The following is an 18892-nucleotide window of genomic DNA, read 5'->3' as shown; positions in this document are numbered from 1 at the left end:
TTTATTGTTACATTTCCATGTAACCGTAGCCAGTGCCTTCTTTGAATGGTCAATTTTTTGTAATTGATATTTTGGTGACGTATTCCCCTTTCAGACATTTGTTATGAGAATAAATGATATCCTACTTTCTTTACCAAAACTGCATTTTTTTTTTAACTTTCACTACAATATGAGATGTTTTGTGTGTAAATTTTGGACTAACAAGGCTATTTGAACCCATGTTATCATTATAATATGTACTCTCACTGAATAATTCAAAAATGACGATGTAATGTTTTCAATGGGAACTTTTCTATTTCCCTAGGAGCATTCCAGCAGCACATGCAGTATATCTCTTGCAATGAATATATTAATATATTGTATATTTGTTTTTTTTTAACCTTTTTTCCTCATTTGATGACAAAATGAACAATTTGTTTTTCACTGTGTAAATTTTTGTTAAATTGGAGAGAAAAAAAACACACGAAAAATAAGACATTTGAAAACAGAGATTTTACATTGCACATTCTGGTATAATGTTGATCAACACAACTTATTTTATATATGATGTTATTTCAGTTTTAGAATGAAAACAAGTTACATATCAATTTTGTGTATACTTGACAATTAATTGTGTAATGCATTCAAATGTATCAAAAACTTGAACAGTAATAATCCTGTCAATAAACAGGGACATTTACACAGGGTCAAATTTTCCCAATGTCTTTAACTGCCAGCCAACAACAACAAAATATATAGTAATATCTATACTATTAAACGAGAAGACCTCATTTTGTGTGTCGCTTCTGTTCTTTCCACGATAAATTAATCAACACGCCTCTGTGTCCTATAGGTACAGTTCAGAGTCACATTTGTCATCCATTCATATGTCATATGTTACTTTCAGAGACATGCAGAATGTGAGAAGCCAGGTCGTATCAACAGATGTATGCAGCACTTCACCAGTGACCAGATGTGGCTGTACTTTGCCTTCCTTGAGTTTGTCATGCCTATCCTGAATGACTTCAACGTGATGTTTCAGGTATTTTATTCTGATAATATGTAAATTTTAAGGCATAATTTGAATATTTATATTAAAATATGTGAGGTATAATTCAATGAGACAGCAACCCAAAGACAAGCATATGTCAAAATACAGTATTCAACAGTTTAGAGATGTCTATACAATATTTCAATATATATAAACAATTCTTAGTCAGTACAAATTGTGAATGTTTCATTTTTGTCAATTGATATTAATAAATATTTTAATTTGTAGGCTGGTGAGTCCATGATTGGTTACTTACACACAGAAATGGTGAGACTTCTTCGCAAGATGATGGGTAAATTTGTCACTACACAGTACAGTCAGACATCACAAAGGTAGACTTCAGGTGTAAAGACAACCAACACGACAACACCAGAATTGCAGTTGGTATGAAAGTTAGAGAGTTCCTAAGTGACAATGATGACCTAGCACCACAGACAGTCAGCAACTTTTTTCAGGTATGTTTATTATGTGTTAACAAGGAAAAAATAATCTAGGGTATATGTTCATGAGATAGTCCACAGAGAATACATGCAATACAAGAGAAAATAATCCCATCAGAATTAATTGTTCATTACTGATTAGTTTCCATTTCAATTCACACAGAGTATACTTGCTTAAGTGTATATCAAGTTTTGTACATTTTAATAAATGTTTAATTTCTATTTCAGTACAGTCAGGGAGTTCTATTGCACTATGACTGAAACCCATTCCAAGACAAAGTTATCAGAGGCATCAGTTTTCTGAATCCACTCAGCAAAGACAAGTTATCTCCAGATGAAGGTGAGTTTTTTGTTAGTCTAGTAAGTCAAAACTGTCACAAGATAAAATTTAGTGTTTGTTACAAACATAAGATTGATCAGGTGTGGGGAATATGTCAATGATACTGAACTGCCTATGGCTTATAGAGAAGATATAATATTACATAGCACAGCATTTAATGTTTGAATTATGATTGATCATTGAACTGTTTAAACTTGGTACTTATTATTTTTTTTTCAGTTGTCAGCTTGTCTGATAGGTTCCTCAACTATAACCAACAAGAGGCCAGTCAACTAGAAGATGAAGCTGCTGAGTATATTCTTACTCCTCTGTGTGACTTACCAGCATTTGATCCAGACACTCCTTCACTCAACCAGTTCTGGACCTCTATTGGCAACCTGAAGCTACCAAGTGGTAAACTACAGTTTCAGCACCTGTTTGCACTCATCAAAGTTGTACTAGCCCTGCCACACTCCAATGCTGACACAGAAAGAACTTTTTCCATGCTAAAGAAGATCCAGGCTGACCCCAGAGACAACCTAGCTGATAAGACCATCCACAGTCTACTTAGTGTTAAGATCAACAACCCAACAGACTGTCACCAGTATAAACCAGAACCTGAACTAGTCAAAGCAGCAAAGTCAGCTTGTGCCTTATACAAACAGTCTCTTTCTTAAATTGTGTTTGAACTCATTTTGAACAATGATTAGTGCTCTTGTTGATGTAAAAACTGTGCTTTATATGTTTATTTAAATCATGTTCTCTTATGACATTTAAACAAGTTTGCCTTAACTGTTGCTTAATATAATTTTTCAATTTAGTGCTTTAGTATAAACATTATAAGAAACATTCAACATAGTGACTATTGTTTGAAATTTTATATTGTTCTGTTATTGTAACTTGTTATAACATATCTTAAAGTCATAAGAAACCTCAAATTAAAAAAAAATATGCATATGTTTTTTATAACTAAATGGATAGATTTCATTATACAACTTATGTAAATATACTTTTTTCTCTTAAAAATCTTAAAAATCCGGTGACCGCAATACGCATGGATCTGTCATTGAAATAAACAAATATCTGATTATACATGTTAAACATGTGCTCAATACCCATGCTTTTTGTGATTTGTTTACTATAAGGTGACAATCGGTAAAACTCGGCTTCAAAACACGGCATTTAATGAGCAGCCATATTTTAAAATCATAACAAACAGAGAGAAAAAAAATTGACGATTATATGATATATTTGCGAAAATAATGATAAAATCGTGCACAGAGGACTAAGTTTATGATATATACATGCATTAGTTCAAGAATTGGATAAACATTATTTTTCACCACTCACTCGTTTATATTAGATGAATAAAAAATTGAAAACCACTTATCTTCTATTATTATCAAGTAAAAATGGCTATGCAGGTGTTTAAAGGTATAGATAGAATCATTGTTCTTTCATCAAACTAGAGGCTCTAAAGAGCCTGTGTCGCTCACCTTGGTCTTGTGCATATTAAACAATGGACACGGATAAATTCATGACATAATTGTGTTTTGGTGATAGTGATGTGTTTGTAGATCTTACTTTACTGAACATTCTTGTTGCAACAATTATCTCTATCTATAATGAACTTGGCCCAGTAATTACAGTGGAAAATATTTTCTAAAACTTAACAAAAATTTATGAAAAATGTTAAAAATTAACTATCATGACTATAAAGGGCAATAACTCCTTAAGGGGTCAATTGACTATTTTGGTCATGAAACTTATTTGTAGATCTTATTTTGCTGAACGTTATTGCTGTATACAGTTTATCTCTATCTATAATAATATTCAAGATAATAACAAAAAACGGCAAAATTTCCTTAAAATTACCAATTCAGGACAGTAACCTAACAACGGGTTATCCGATCCATGTGAAAACATCAGGGCAGATAGATCTTGACCTGATAAACAATTAAACCCTGTCAGATTTTCTCTTAATGCTTCGGTTTTTGAGTTATAAGCCAAAAAACTGCATTTTACCCCTATGTTCTATTATTAGCCGTGGCAGCCATTTTGGTTGATTGGCCAGGTCACGCCACACATTTTTTAAACAATTTACCCCCCAATGATGACTGTGGCCAAGTTTAGTTTAATTTGGCCCAGTAGTTTCAGAGAAGAAGATTTTTGTAAAAGATAACTAAGATTCACGAAAAAATTGTTAAAAATTGACTACAAAGGGCAATAACTCCTTCAGGGGTCAACTGACCATTTTGGTCATGCTGACTTATTTGTAAATCTTACTTTGCTGAACATTATTGCTGTTTACAGTTTATCTCTTTCTATAATAATATTCAAGATAATAACCAAAAACAGCAAAATTTCCTTAAAATTACCAATTCAGGGGCAGCAACCCAACAACAGGTTGTCCGATTCATCTGAAAATTTCAGGACAGATAGATCTTGACCTGATAAACACTTTTACCGCATGTCAGATTTGTTCTAAATGCTTTGGTTTTTGAGTTATAAGCCAAAAACTGCATTTTACCCCTATGTTCTATTTTTAGCCATGGCGGCCATCTTGGTTGGTTGACCCGGTCACGCCACACATTTTTTAAACTAAATATCCCAAAGATGATTGTGGCCAAGTTTGGATTAATTTGGCCCAGTAGTTTAAGAGAAGATTTTTGTAAAAGATTACTAAGATTTAGGAAAAATGGTTAAAAATTGACTATAAAGGTCAATAACTCCTAAAGGGGTCAACTGACCATTTTGGTCATGTTGACTTATTTGTAAATCTTACTGTTCTGAACATTATTGCTGTTTACAGTTTATCTCTATCTATAATAATATTCAAGATAATAGCCAAAAACAGCAAAAATTACCTAAAATTACCAGTTCAGGGGCAGCAACCCAATAACAGGCTGTCGGATTCATCTGAAAATTTGAAGGCAGATAGATCTTGACCTGATAAACAATTTTACCCCATGTCAGATTTGCTCTAAATGCTTTGGTTTTTGAGTTGGCGGCCATCTTGGTTGGTTGACCGGGTCACGCCACACATTTTTTAAACTAGATACCCCAATGATGATTGTGGCCAAGTTTGGTTTAATTTGGCCCAGTAGTTTCAGAGGAGAAGATTTTTGTAAAAGTTAACGATGACGGACGACAGACGATGGACGACGAAGACGGACGACGGACGCCAAGTGATGGGAAAAGCTCACTTGGCCCTTCGGGCCAGGTGAGCTAAAAAGGAAGATATGTAGTTTCAACACACACAAAAAACATTGCATACGACGAAAAAAGGGTCCATAAAAAATCTCCAGTTTTGAGACCCAAACTCCAGCTGAAAATTTCCAAATCTCCAGTTGTGGCTTGACCACCCTGTCACATGTATGATATGATTATTCAGATTGAGTTATTTTGGGAGAAAAATGAAACAAAAGGGATCTGGATATTGTCCCGTCATTGGACGAAATTTTATGTCAGATTAGACTTCCAGTTTGCGTTTTTTCTGCATACATATAAAAAGAATAAAGTGTATTCAGAATTCTATCTGCTATCATTTTCAAGTTTACTATAATAAAGTGTATTCAGAATTCTATCTGCTATCATTTTCAAGTTTACTTTCCATGGCGGTCACAAAGTTTATTAAATAGAGAGTCTGTATACTATATCAATGACCACCATGGATCGATTAGTAAACTTAGAATTAAAGTAAATACACTATATTTATATAGTAATGAATGTTCATAATATATATAATATACAGATAAGCGCTAAAAATATTCATGTGAACTTTTGATACCTTTTCTGAAATTCTCCAGTGATTAAATCTTTTACAAAATTCATTGATTACAAAAAAAAGAAGATGTGGTATGATTGCCATGTTGAGACAACTCTCCACGAGAGACCAATATGACACAGAAATTAACATCTATAGTTCACCGTACGACCTTCAACAACGAACAAAGCCCATACCGCATACTCAGCTTTAAAAGGCCCTGAACTGACAATGTAAAACAATTCAAACCAGAAAACTAGCGGCCTTATTTATGTACAAAAAATGAACGAAAAACAAATATGTAACACATAAACAAACGACAACCACTGAATTACAGGCTCCTTACTTAAATGTTCATAACATACTAAATGTATGTTCATATTGAAATTGATAGAAAACCAAAAATTAAGAATTTTGAAAATAAAGGAGGAGGGATAAAAAAAAAAACATTTTCCTGTCCCCAATAACCTATACTTTTGCTGAAATTCTCCAGTCATTCAATATTTTACAAAATTCTTCCAACAACACTTTACATACTTTAAACTACACTCTGAATGCCCGCGATTTCGCGGGTGTGTTCTAGTATAGTATTATTCAAGGGCTTGTTTGTCAAATCACAATTTCCTCGATAAAGGTTATTTAATAGGAGGCTATGAGTCAATGGTAATGATGACCCCCTCTTCTATGAAAGTTTTTAGTACATCATCATAATATTGTTTACAACAGATTCTGTGTAAGTGTTTACCCTGGCATGCCTGAGTACTAGTTATGTCTTGTTTACAACAGATTCTGTGTAAGTGTTTACCCTGGCATGCCTGAGTACATTTGTACTAGTTATGTCATACAAATGAAATGTTTTAATAGCCAGCTAGAAAACCAGGTTTAATCCACCATTTTTTACACAAGAAATTGTCTGTACCAACACAGGAATATGGCAGTTGTTATTCATTTGTTTGATGTGTTAGAGCTTTTGATATTTCCATTTGATTAGGAACTTTCCGTCTGGAATTTTCCTCAGAGTTCTGTATTTTTTCTTATTTTAATTTTCACCAATGGGTATTTGTGCAATTCAATTTTCTAAATCTTTAGTCTTTTGCAAGAGTTTTTTAACAATAGTTTGTCTGTTTCTCTTTTTACTTTTGGCTTTGTATGTGTATTGATTTTTCCCTCCTATTTAGTACAAATATTAGAACAGAATCATACTTAAAAATCTATTTCTACTTTAATTCATTGTTTACATTGCAACATCTCCCGATTCCTTTACATTTTTTCATATTGATTAGTGAAGTAAAACATAAAACATATAAAGGAATTCTAGCTCATTTCAATATGAACACTAAAATCATAACCCCAGATAATCTTAAGGTGGTACCCAACACTTTCACTAAAATTAATTTGGCTCGTTTAATTTTCATAAAATTTTGTCAAAGTATTTACTTTGACACTTTAACAAAAATATAAAAATTTGAAAAATTTTGAACCAACTGTTTTGTCAGAAAAATTACACAGGTTATATTGCAATTTGACAAACACCAATTTTGATCATTGAGAAGCTTAATATTCCTTTAACAACACAATGTAATTAAAACGTTTAGCTGATTTTACAGAGTTATCTCCCTGTAGTGTTAGGTACCACCTTAAAAATGATTATAAAATAATTTAAATTTAAAAATCTGTGTAGAAATTATACTATAGGTAGGGTTCTGGATTCAATATAAGATAACAGGAACATTAAAGACCCTCTGAATTCATTAAAATCTGTCTCCTTGTTGCTCCTCACCAGGAACATTAAAGACCCTCGAGAAAAGCTGCCCTTAATCTGACTCTTGATTCTCCATATTTGGATGTCAGTTTGTCCATACTACTGTTATTTTCTATGTGAATATCATCATCCAATTCCCAAGTTAGTTTACCTGCAATTCAAAAAACATGTTATTAAGGTTGTATACACTAAATCCAGCATAGTTGTAAATGCCAAATTTAAGCTTAAAATGAAAGTCAAAACAACAATATTTTATAAATGAAATTTTCTTTCAACTAACAATGAACTGGAAATCAAATATATTGGAGGGAAATCTCCTTTGTAATGAATATTTTAACCAATTAGAACATTTCGGCAGGAAGCTGTCTCTGAATTTTTTAAAATAAAAGATTTGATTTTGATTTTTTGTGTTTTAAAGCCACTTTTAGCACCACAATTAGACTATTTAGTGGCGACCAATTTTTATTGGGTGGAGGAAGCCGGATGCCCTTAAAAAAAAGAATGCATAACCTAAGGGGAAAGAGTTTAGGAACTAATGATCATTGGAATACTAGAAAGGTTCTGGCACAGCAAATTTAGATAACATTTAGTATGTGGGTGGGGGTCTGAACAGATTTTATATATTTTATGATAAAAGGGATTCAAATAGGAGGAAACTTTGTGTGCATGGTTAAAGTATATGCATCGCAATATAAGAATTGGTGGGGATCTGAACAATTATAGAGATAAGATTATTGAACGATTAATTTTATACAGGTGGCAGAGCTTGTCCCATAGAGCAAAAATATTTAAAAGTGCACCAATATGAATTTGCCATAGCAAGAAATAAATATGCGTTCGTGTCTTAAAAATATGAAAATGAAGGAACAAGCATCAATTTTGAAATACATATCATACATTAGACCTCTAAAATCTAAAAGCAGGGAGAATCATCAGAGCTAAAAAAAACCTCAGTATTTCTATGCCCCACCTATGATAGTAGGATCCGTGTACTATGGACACATTCTTGTTTAAATTGATATTGAATTTATAGGTAGCTCTCGCCGCGATATAGCCTTTTTGTGCTAATGCGGCGTAAAGCAACCAACAATCAATCAATCAATGAATTTATATGGGTCAATGAATTATTTTTGTTTGTACTAAATAGTTGAGGTAGCCAGATTGATATAAGCACTATTTGTTGTTTCTGTTTTTCTCTTTGCCACAATGTGAATTTATATCGTAGAAGATGTATTCAATTTCTTAATAAAATATTATTTACACTGAATCTTCTGTACAGCATAAAAAACAATTATATGCAGATCAGCCAACAATCCTGTTTTTTGGCAGATTTCACTCATTAACCCCTCAAAGTTAATTGTTATTATCGCTATTTTGTACATTTTTCTTTTGATCTTTTTTGTGATAATTTTTCATATCATGCTACTCGCTTGAAATGGAAAATTATCGCTAGTAACTAAGGAGGTATGTGGGGTTGCTAATGAAATTGACATGAAATTGACATCTTCATCATAGGTAAAATAGCAATAAACAGATGATCATTGGTCATCTCATCTGGATTGTTTTTCTCACTTTCGACGTACCGGCTCAAGTGAGAAAACTAATCTCGTTGAGATGATCAACGATAATCTATAAATTACTAAGGTTAGTTTCGATGAAAACATTTTGTGTACTGACTTTTTTTGTGCATTATACTTGATTCACCACTTAATAAAATCAAGATAATCTTTTACAGTACAAATGCTGTCCATAAAACTTCAGCGGATTCACTATGAATCATGGGATACTGATTTATAAGATTTCGGGGGTAAAGGGCAACTATTAATTCAAATGTCCTACAATATTTATACACTTTTGTGCCATCTCTAGCTCAACCTAGCAAATCAAATATCTTCAATGATACAAATGTTTCTCAATCCATGAAAATTGGTACCCACAAAAATAAATGAATCCACAAGTGTTCATACTTTTTCCTCTTTCTATAAATCGAATGGTTTCTTGTACACATCCATCATGCTTTTGGAGCAGATATAATACTTCTTCTTGTAACAAGCCATATGTCTTGCCAAATATCTGTAAGGAATAAATAATTAAAAAGATAATCATTTCATACAAACTGCTGCATATCTGAACTGGTCCTTTTGCCTTCAGAAAATTTGAATTCCATTAGAAATATCAAATACATATGATTAATTGAAATTTTGCTAAATAAATAAAATCAAGATGTTGATGTCATAAATTTAAAACAAAAGGTTATCCAATGAACCATGATTAAGTTGTCAAATTATAATGCTTCCTTATCATAGATAAATATAAAGATCACTTCCAGGACTTACTGTAGCTTCATTATTATTTGTTGAATACCAATTTTCATGGATTTCGTGAATTTCAATGTCCAACAAATTAAAAATATATTATAGAAATGTATGCAGACTTTGGCATAATCACGAAATCAAATATCCACAAATGGCAAATGTATGGTTGGAGGATAAAAACAAATGTTTACAAAAGGTTGTGGACAGGACTGGAAAGCAGACTCCCAACTGTGTTTATAAATATTGATCTTGTCCAAATCATCATTGAGGGAAAATAACTGTTATACAGGGAGTCAACCTATGATTTCAACTATGTTGACATGCTTTGTTAATGTTTCATAAATGTGCAAAAACACCAAATATTGAGCTATTGGCCCGGTAGCTTTAGAGACAATTTTGAAAATGTGACCTGACTACATCAGATGCTTTTTGTCAGGTTAGGTTCACTAAGTGAAATCCTATAATAAACTCATCATAGATACCAGGATTGAAATGTTGTAATATATCTCATTATAAAAACTATAAATCATAAATTATGATATAAAGACTGAAATATTTTACTCACTTTTAATTTGTTCTGTATATCATCTGTAACTTCATTTATCTTTACCTCATCTGTAAATAAAGCAATATTAAAGTTCCTGTTTGTAAAATTGACAGCTTATCCTACTCTTTGCTATAAAGATAAGGAGATGTGGGGTGTTAACAGTTTTGTTTTGTCACCTTTGTCTTCCAAGAAAAACAAAAAAAGTAGTGGTAGGTTAAAAATGTTGCTGATGGGCTTTCAATCAGATATAAAGGAGTTGACAGATAATTTCAGTCATTTAAACATTCTAGTTGATCTTGTATGAAGAATTATTTTGTTAATCATAAAGTCCTTTACAGTCATCAAGATTATGACTAAAAACCACAAAAAGGGGTAAAAATGTCACTGGTATACAGGTATAAAAAAAAAATTAAAAATCTGATATAGTTCTTGAAAAAAATTTAAATAAAAATCTTCATTGAATGGCAATAAATGGATCAACATTTTGCTGTGTTGTCATTCTTTACATTTGTCATTTCAGGGGCTTTTTATCGCTATGTGGTATGGATTTTGCTCACTGGAAACCAGTGTATAGCTGTAAACTTCAGTCATTTAGTCTCTGGTGGAGAGTTGTCTCATTGGCAATTATACCACATCTTCTTATTTTTATATGGTAGAAATTGTTTTCTTGAAAATTTTACTATTTCAGTTGTTTCCCTTTATCTTTTTCCCTTTTCAAAATGTCATAAAAAGGCAAAACATTAATTAAAGTTCTCTTTTAAGAGCAATTACTTCTAGAAGGAGAAATCTGACATTTTTGTCAAAATAGAAAGCAATAACAACTGACTTTGGCACTTCTAGTTTTACAGATTTAGACAATACTTGCATTTTACCACAAAAATCAACAAAGGAGTTAAGCCAGGTTATGGCCCAAGAAAAAGTATTTCAAATATGCACATAATGTGAAAATGAATAGGGTAAAGAAATATAAATGAAATTTTTTTTTTATCTGATGACCTCACAATTATATCATAATAAGTATTGTTTTCACAAAAACAATGAAAAATACAGAATTAGGCCTAAAATAAAATATTATTTGTTTCCCCAAACCCGACTGACCCTGCAAAAACGGTGCTACTCATGAAATTTTATTGTCAAAACTTAGTCGAAAATTATTTTTTTCATTTCCAATTTTCAGGCTTGACGCATCTTCCGATATTGTTCAATTTTTTGTTTCCCTACCTACCTATCCACACCATGCTTGGCAGGGTCGGGATTGTGGAAACTAAAAATATATTTATGTAGGCCTTAATGCAGTTGTCTGCCTTTATTCCATTGTGCATCATGCACAGCAAAGAAACAAAGCATAATTTAAGAGAAGCTTTGTTATAAATAGTGACGTAATCTGACCAAACATAAATTGTTTCTTGGATGCGCAAATACTTCTCCACTCTAAAATTCATTTAAATTTGATGAAGAACAAGAAAAATTCAAAATTTTTACAAAATATGCAGCTTTTATCATGGTCTGTTGCCATGGTAACTTGTTCAAATTGAAATCTGTTTGTATTTTCTGAATACCTTGTACCTTAGTCTAGTTTGGACAAATTGAAGAATATATATGATAACTTTTAAACAGTGTTCTCCCCAGGCCGTTTTAGCGTCGCGGTACCGTGACGCTATATTTTTTCACCGTGATGCTATAATAATTCCCGCGACGCTATAATTATTCCCGCGACGCTATAATTATTTTGAAGATGCTATTTTTCTTGTCCTCAATTTTGAACTTTCATCTATTATCGATTATGATCATAAAAATTATATCACCTTTAATTGTAATCCTTTTAAGTCGGACACTAAAGGCAATTAAGAGATTAAATAGCTAGGTGTTAATTGCCCTCAGGGTGATAACTGTTTGGATGCGAATATCCCAAGCTGACACTTGCGACACGACTAATACCACGTGTCTGCAATAACCAATTTCGACATGCAAAAATGCAATCACAAAACAATTCGAAATCTGCGTTTGGTATTACGAAACTTCAAAGATTGAAACGATTTTAATTTTTTTTAAAAAGGTCGTTTATTTGTGCAACTCTCCAAAAATTACTTTCTTTCTCTTCCGGTAATTATATACGAGAGCGAGAATTTTGGTTTAGAGCTAAAATAAGTTTAATACTTCTTTAAAAAGTTATCATAATTGGCATAAGTTTATGTTTAATCCATTTAATGCATTAAAAGCGTCTTATTCATTCACAATCTCTTGTCAAACAATGTTTATTCTCGGACTCATTTTCGTAAATTTTTCTACGGCCGCCATTGCACAATTTTGTGTAAACTACGGATCAGAACCGGACCAGATATGACAAAAATCCGCATTTTCACGATAATGACAACAGATGGGGACAGTAGACAGAAAAAATATACCAAGAGAAAAAACTACTCTTAACAGACTATTTGTTAGATAACTTTGTTAAAAATACATATCATTTTAATGTAAAAATAAGAAACAACTGGAACTAATTCATTAAGTGCCATGAAACAATGAATTTCATAAACATGATAAAAAAAAGTTTTTAAATTGATTTTTTTTTGCTACTTTTGCTGCTTTATCTGTACTTGATATACTATAAAAAAAATAATTAATTTTGTGTACTAGATATTTAGTTTTCTATATATACAGGTTGATCTATAATGAACCATTCATTCATTTGACTTATTGTTGGGTAACTGAAACCACATAATTATTTATTTTTATTTGGCACAAGAGGAAAAAAATAATTCTGTAACTATAAATGAATAAAGAAAACATAAACTGAAACAACTGTTTTTGTGGTTATAGTGTAATTGTATTCTCAGTTATGAATTGAACAATATAAACTAAAACATATTAAAGAAATAGAGCATCAACACGACGCGACAAACGAAATTAAAAAAAATACAGTTATTTTTATTTACGCAAAATGTGATGCTATCCAAAATTTCTGGGGAGAACACTGTTTTAAATTTGCAGTAATATTTCATCAAATGATGGCCTTATTGCCCCTACTACTTTAAGTAATGATAACCATGTTGGTTGGTAGACAGACCATCTTACACATTTTTAAACTTCTTCATTTGGATTGGTCAAGTTGTTTGACAGGAAATGTTTATTAAAAGTTTTAGGAATCTAAATGATGGTTATAGCTCATCCTGGATTTTAAGCCCAAGTTTTTCAAATAATGAGATTTTAACTACAAAATAATGACTAACATGGAGAAAATGGTTATGCCTTCTTTATATTTTTTGTACCAAATAGACCAAATATTTAATGATTTAGCTGATTATCCCTATTTGGACTAAGGCAGGCTAAATTCTCCTTTCCATATTCTGAATGACATTTGCTTGAGATCTGTTTTGTGGTTTGAGATGTAGATTTAAAATCCCTAAAGCAGATAAAACTTACATAAGAACCTGTCAAACTACTGGAACAAAGGTTTACAACTACTTATATACCAATATATATATGGGTCCTACACAAATGCATGTCTAATCTTACCATCAGATGTGTCTTCTGTATTATCCTCATCATCAAGGATGTACCGTGTGCGACTCTTTTTATTTTCTGTAAAGAAACATATTGCAAGCTTATCAATGATTACAAAGTTTATACTGTTTCTTTAATATTCATTAGATATTGTTAATATCAAACTTTGGAGTATCTTAAAAAGATGTATAAGTTCAATAATATTGTACATTTTGAGAAAAGTTTTATTTTTTTATTTTACCAAAACTTACAACATAACTCAAAATTTTCATGTATAACATGAATAACAATTTATGACTTACCATTAGACTGCCTTGTCTGTTCTGTCTGAAAAACAAAATGCATAATTATCATTATAATCAGAACTAGATTTGTGTTTTTATTGATTCTGTTGTTAGGCAGATTTACATTGGTGATAGATGTTGCATGTATGAGATTATTGGAAAACAGAGTTTTAGGTCAAGACTGAACAACATCTGTGTCCTGACTATAACTGATTTTCCAAGGATCAACTTTAACCCATGATAGATTAACAGTGTCCTTACTACTGTTTATGATCCCTGGGACAAAATTTAATCATGATCAATTGTCAATGTCCTTACTTTATAGTTGAGTATGCCTAGATCATAACCGAGGATATACCACTGTTGGCACAAGGCACTGTTCGAACACAGCTGTGGTCCTATAATTTCAATACAGGATGCTGTATTTTAACCTGTTGTTCTATAATTTTGTCAAAAAAATCTATTTTACAAATGTACATAACATTAATGACTCATGACTTGTCAAATTTTTTTCTGTTTGATGTAAAATTCCCAGTGAATTTAACAGCACATTGAATGTTCACAACATGTGACTGATTCACACTTGTTGTTGATTGGATTTAATAATTTAGAGCACTTCTAACTGGATTCTTTTGTCTTTTAATGCGTATATATATGTTACAGGCATTTTCTAAATTTAGGCATTTTGTAAAATGCCTGAAAATTTTAGGCATTCTCTAAAATGCCTGCAAGATTCAGTCATTATACATAATGACTAATTTTTCTAGGCATTTTACAAAATGCATGGAAAAATTGAAAGGCATTTTACAAAATGCCTGAAATTATATTAAAGAATGAAATATTAAAAATAAAAACAATTGAAAGCTTTGAACATCAGAACAGTTTGATTTATGATAATTATTACTGAATTAAACAAGAGTGCACACGCTGAAATGTCTCGCCTTCTATACTAATCATTGATATTATGTTGATAGTCCTAAGTATAAAGCTTAGTTTTATTACAACTGTCTCATAAACTTAACATTAACCAAGATAACTAAACAAAGACCAATGAACCTTGAAAATGAGGTCAAGGTCAGATGAACCATGCCAGGCAGACATGTACAGCTAACAATGCTTCTATACAACATATATAGTTGACCCATTACTTATAGTTTAAGAAAAATAGACTCAAACACAAAAACTTAACACTGTGCAATGAACCGTGAAAATGAGGTCACCGTCAAATAAGTCCTGCACGACTGACATAAAGATCATAAAATATTTCCGTACACCAAATATAGTTGACCTATGGCATACAGTATTAGATAAAAAGACCAAAACTCAAAAACTTAACTTTGACCACTGAACCATGAAAATGAGGTCAAGGTCAGATGACATCTGCCCGCTAGATATGAACACCTTACCATCATTCCATACAACAAATATAGTAGACCTATTGCATATAGTATGAGAAAAACAGACCAAAACACAAAAATTCAACTATAACCACTGAACCATGAAAATGAGGTCAAGGTCAGATGACACCTGCCAGTTGGACATGTACACCTTACAGTCCTTCCATACACCGAATATACTAGCCCTATTGCTTATAGTATCTGAGATATGGACTTGACCACAAAAACTTCACCTTGATCACTGATCCATGAAATGAGGTCGAGGTCAAGTGAAAACTGTCTGACAGACATGAGGACCTTGCAAGGTACGCACATACCAAATATAGTTATCCTATTACTTATAATAAGAGAGAATTCAACATTACAAAAAATTTGAACTTTTTTTTCAAGTGGTCACTGAACCATGAAAATGAGGTCAAGGACATTGGACATGTGACTGACGGAAACTTCATAACATGAAGCATCTATATACAAAGTATGAATCATCCAGGTCTTCCACCTTCTGAAATATAAAGCTTTTAAGAAGTGAGCTAACACCGTCGCCGGATCCGCCGTCCCCGCCGGATCACTATCCCTATGTTGAGCTTTCTGCAACAAAAGTTGCAGGCTCGACAAAAATAAGAATAAATAATCAAGAATAAATTTTAATGAATTATTCCAAAAAAATGGACTATTATTTATCATTTCTCAAAATGCTTGGATGACAGAATTGTTACACAATATTTGTTCTAAACTTTTGTAAATACATAATTTTTTTGCGTAAAATCTGGTTTTAGAACTTCAACCATATTTGAAGAAACTGGAATGATCATACATTGGCTCTTCCATTATCTTTACCGAAAAAACACTTAACGTAAGACAGCATTGTGTTTCGCAATAAGCAATTGTCAATTGACCCCTTATATAGTTATTGCCCTTTATAGTCTATGTAAATATTTTTTTTTAAATATTGTTATCTTTTGCAAAATTAAATTTAAATCTAGCAACAATTTGCAATAGGCTATCTTGATTGAAAAATGTATCAGATGACACTATCAACCATATTATGCATCACATCAAAACACAGCCTTGTATGGCAAAACCCATATTGTAGAGGGGGATTTTTTTCGATGTAGGTGAATAAATTAAAACATTATTTCTGAATTGGAATATTAAATATTATCATATGTTAGTAAAATGCAAAACTTTCTCCACGTTTTTTTTTATTTATGTCTGTTCTGCAGGTGGAATTTACTGTGCCTATCCAAAATACCTTCATTTCAATTGCAAGCGGCAAATTCATTAATTTACTTTTTTGAATCCAGAATTTCTAAAACTTCTATTGAAAATTTTGTTCTATTGACAGAACAATTTGTCCTTTATGCCATTTTCACAAAGAAATCACAAATTTACTACTGGTATCTGAAATACAGAGTGAGTATGTACTTTAAATTATGTAGTTTAACTAAAAAATACACATCATATGACATACACAAACTTTCCCAGCTGTTTTTTGGAAAATAAATTGATTCTACCGAACCATTAGATATTTCCTTTGCAAGATATTGTATTTATGTCCGTTTTTGTCAATAAGGCCATAGTTATTATATTTTTAGTTTTACAAAATTTTTTGACAAAATCAATGGGTAGGAGGACGCAAAAAAAAAATAAAAAAACTGCTGCTGCTGATTTTTTTTTTAATACCAACCGTCAATATCAAATTTTATTTTTTTTATTTCACCAGATTTTCTACTAGTGTAACAACTATTTTTTTTTTCTTGACAAGGTTTGAATTGAAAATCAATGTGCAACAACTTACTCAATCACCAAGAGCATAAATTTAGATTCTTTCATGAAGTTATGAACTAAAATTTATTTTTTTTTGTATGAAAAACACTGGGTCGGAGGAGAAAAAAAATAAAAATCAACATTTTTAATTTTATTTTTTTTCCTATTTGGCAAAAATTAGGGTAGGAGGGTTCGTAAAACTAAAAATAAAAAAACTATGGCCTAATAACATACTTCCACAAATTGCCTGAAACTGAACAGGCAATTTGTTGAATTTTGTTTCAAAATTTCAGTCATTTTACAAAATGACTAGGTATTTTTGGTCATTTTGTATAATGCCTGTCAAGGTTAGGCATTTTATCAATTGCCTGAAAATGCAGTCATTTTACAAAATGCCTAAATTTAGAAAATGCCTGTAAAATATAGATGGTTTAAGAATTTGTAAAATAATTCTAAGTCTTCAATAACTGTACAAATGCTGTTACACAATTGGAAACAATAATTTGACAAAAATCAATGAAAAAATATAGAGGCTTTGAAAGCAGTTGTTGCTCATCTTCATCTTCAGTATTTATAAATCTTTTAGTAAGTTTTTAAGATATTAGGCAATAAACAGCTGCACCATGAGCGCACGATACGCCTCTCCCTTTTTCAAAGAAAAAAGTTCAATAACTTTAAGTAATATCTGAAATTGGGAAATAACTAAAGGGAGGTTTTCTTTATAGATACTAGAACACACCCGTGATATTGCGGGTCCGTGACTGATTTATAGTATATAATTATGCTAAAGCCTTATCTTAGTATTAGTACTGTCATCTGATAAAGTCATGCCGATTATAAGATACACAATTTTCTCTGCTTTCAAATCTTTCTGTTTGAACCCGTCGAACTGGAACTTATCAATTATTGGTAATATTAAATATTTGGAAAACAAAAAGTCCTGAAATGGAGTATTTTTTAATCAACAGCATTGTCCTATATTAGTTATAAATAAAGTTGAATTCTTTGATTCGCTGTTCTACGTCATGCCCGCTAACAAATTGAAACTTTTTTTAGTCCAGATTTTTAGTATTCGTATTGTTATCTTAGAAAGTCTTACGGATTAAAATACTACAATAGGCAACAATTTGACAATTTAGTAGTGTCAACCCTGTGATTACAACCCGTTTATATAGCATATTAGTCCTGAATACAACGTTTGGTGGTGCGCCTGTCAGATGCGGAACGTACAGATAAGGTAATAGGTAACAGGTGAATATACTATTGGTATCGGTAGCGGACTCGACCCGGAACTTCTTAATTATTGGCAATATTAATTACGTGGAAAACAAAAGGGCCTGGAGTGGTGTAATTTTTAATCTACACCTTTGTACTATATTAGTTATATATAAAGTTGAATTCTGTGATTCGTCGTTTTTACGTGATGACGGCTGACAAATTGGACCTCGTAATTTTAGTATTATAGATACACCAGTCACCCAAGTTTCATAATAATATAAAAATTGAAAGGGAGCTTATGTCAATAGATAATATAAGCAATTTACCAAAGTTGTATGAAAACTGCTGAAAGCATTTTTGAGTTATTGTCTGAAAACTGAAAAATCACCCTTTTTTTCTGAATAAAACCCCATTACTTGGAAAAGCAAAAATCTAAAATTATGAAAATCAAAAGGGAGCTCAAATCAAAAGATATAAATAATTCACCAAAGTTTCTTGCCAAATTGTAAATGATTATCTGTTTAAGTAATAATTGTCCTTATA

The 18892-nt window shown here is 31.6% G+C and overlaps 1 protein-coding gene and 1 long non-coding RNA gene across 3 annotated transcripts in view; one reads left to right on the top strand and one right to left on the bottom strand.

Annotated features, from left to right (window-relative positions):
* Positions 1-875: 875 nt before the first annotated feature.
* On the top strand, positions 876-2719 carry LOC139486835 (uncharacterized). Its single transcript, XR_011655642.1, has 4 exons — positions 876-1021; positions 1259-1485; positions 1699-1810; positions 2030-2719. It is a non-coding gene; the product is annotated as an uncharacterized lncRNA (long non-coding RNA).
* A 4033-nt stretch (positions 2720-6752) lies between these two features.
* The window catches only part of LOC139486834 (telomeric repeat-binding factor 2-interacting protein 1-like), a 47327-nt gene continuing 35187 nt past the window's right edge, over positions 6753-18892 (bottom strand). The window contains exons 8-12 of one of the 2 annotated variants that reach the window (XM_071271841.1): positions 13986-14010; positions 13696-13761; positions 10198-10247; positions 9285-9390; positions 6753-7468 (exon numbers count right to left, since the gene is read on the bottom strand). In XM_071271841.1, coding sequence (XP_071127942.1) covers positions 7344-7468; positions 9285-9390; positions 10198-10247; positions 13696-13761; positions 13986-14010 — 372 coding nt within the window. In that variant the 3' untranslated portion in view covers positions 6753-7343. Of the gene's footprint in view, positions 7469-9254; positions 9391-10197; positions 10248-13695; positions 13762-13985; positions 14011-18892 lie in introns of both variants that reach the window. The other variant, XM_071271840.1, reaches the window with a different exon arrangement.

The sequence above is a fragment of the Mytilus edulis genome, chromosome 8 (assembly GCF_963676685.1).
Source record: "Mytilus edulis chromosome 8, xbMytEdul2.2, whole genome shotgun sequence".
Classification (NCBI taxonomy): domain Eukaryota; kingdom Metazoa; phylum Mollusca; class Bivalvia; order Mytilida; family Mytilidae; genus Mytilus; species Mytilus edulis.
Note: the sequence above shows the minus strand (reverse complement) of the source record. Positions and strands in the feature narration are given on the sequence as shown.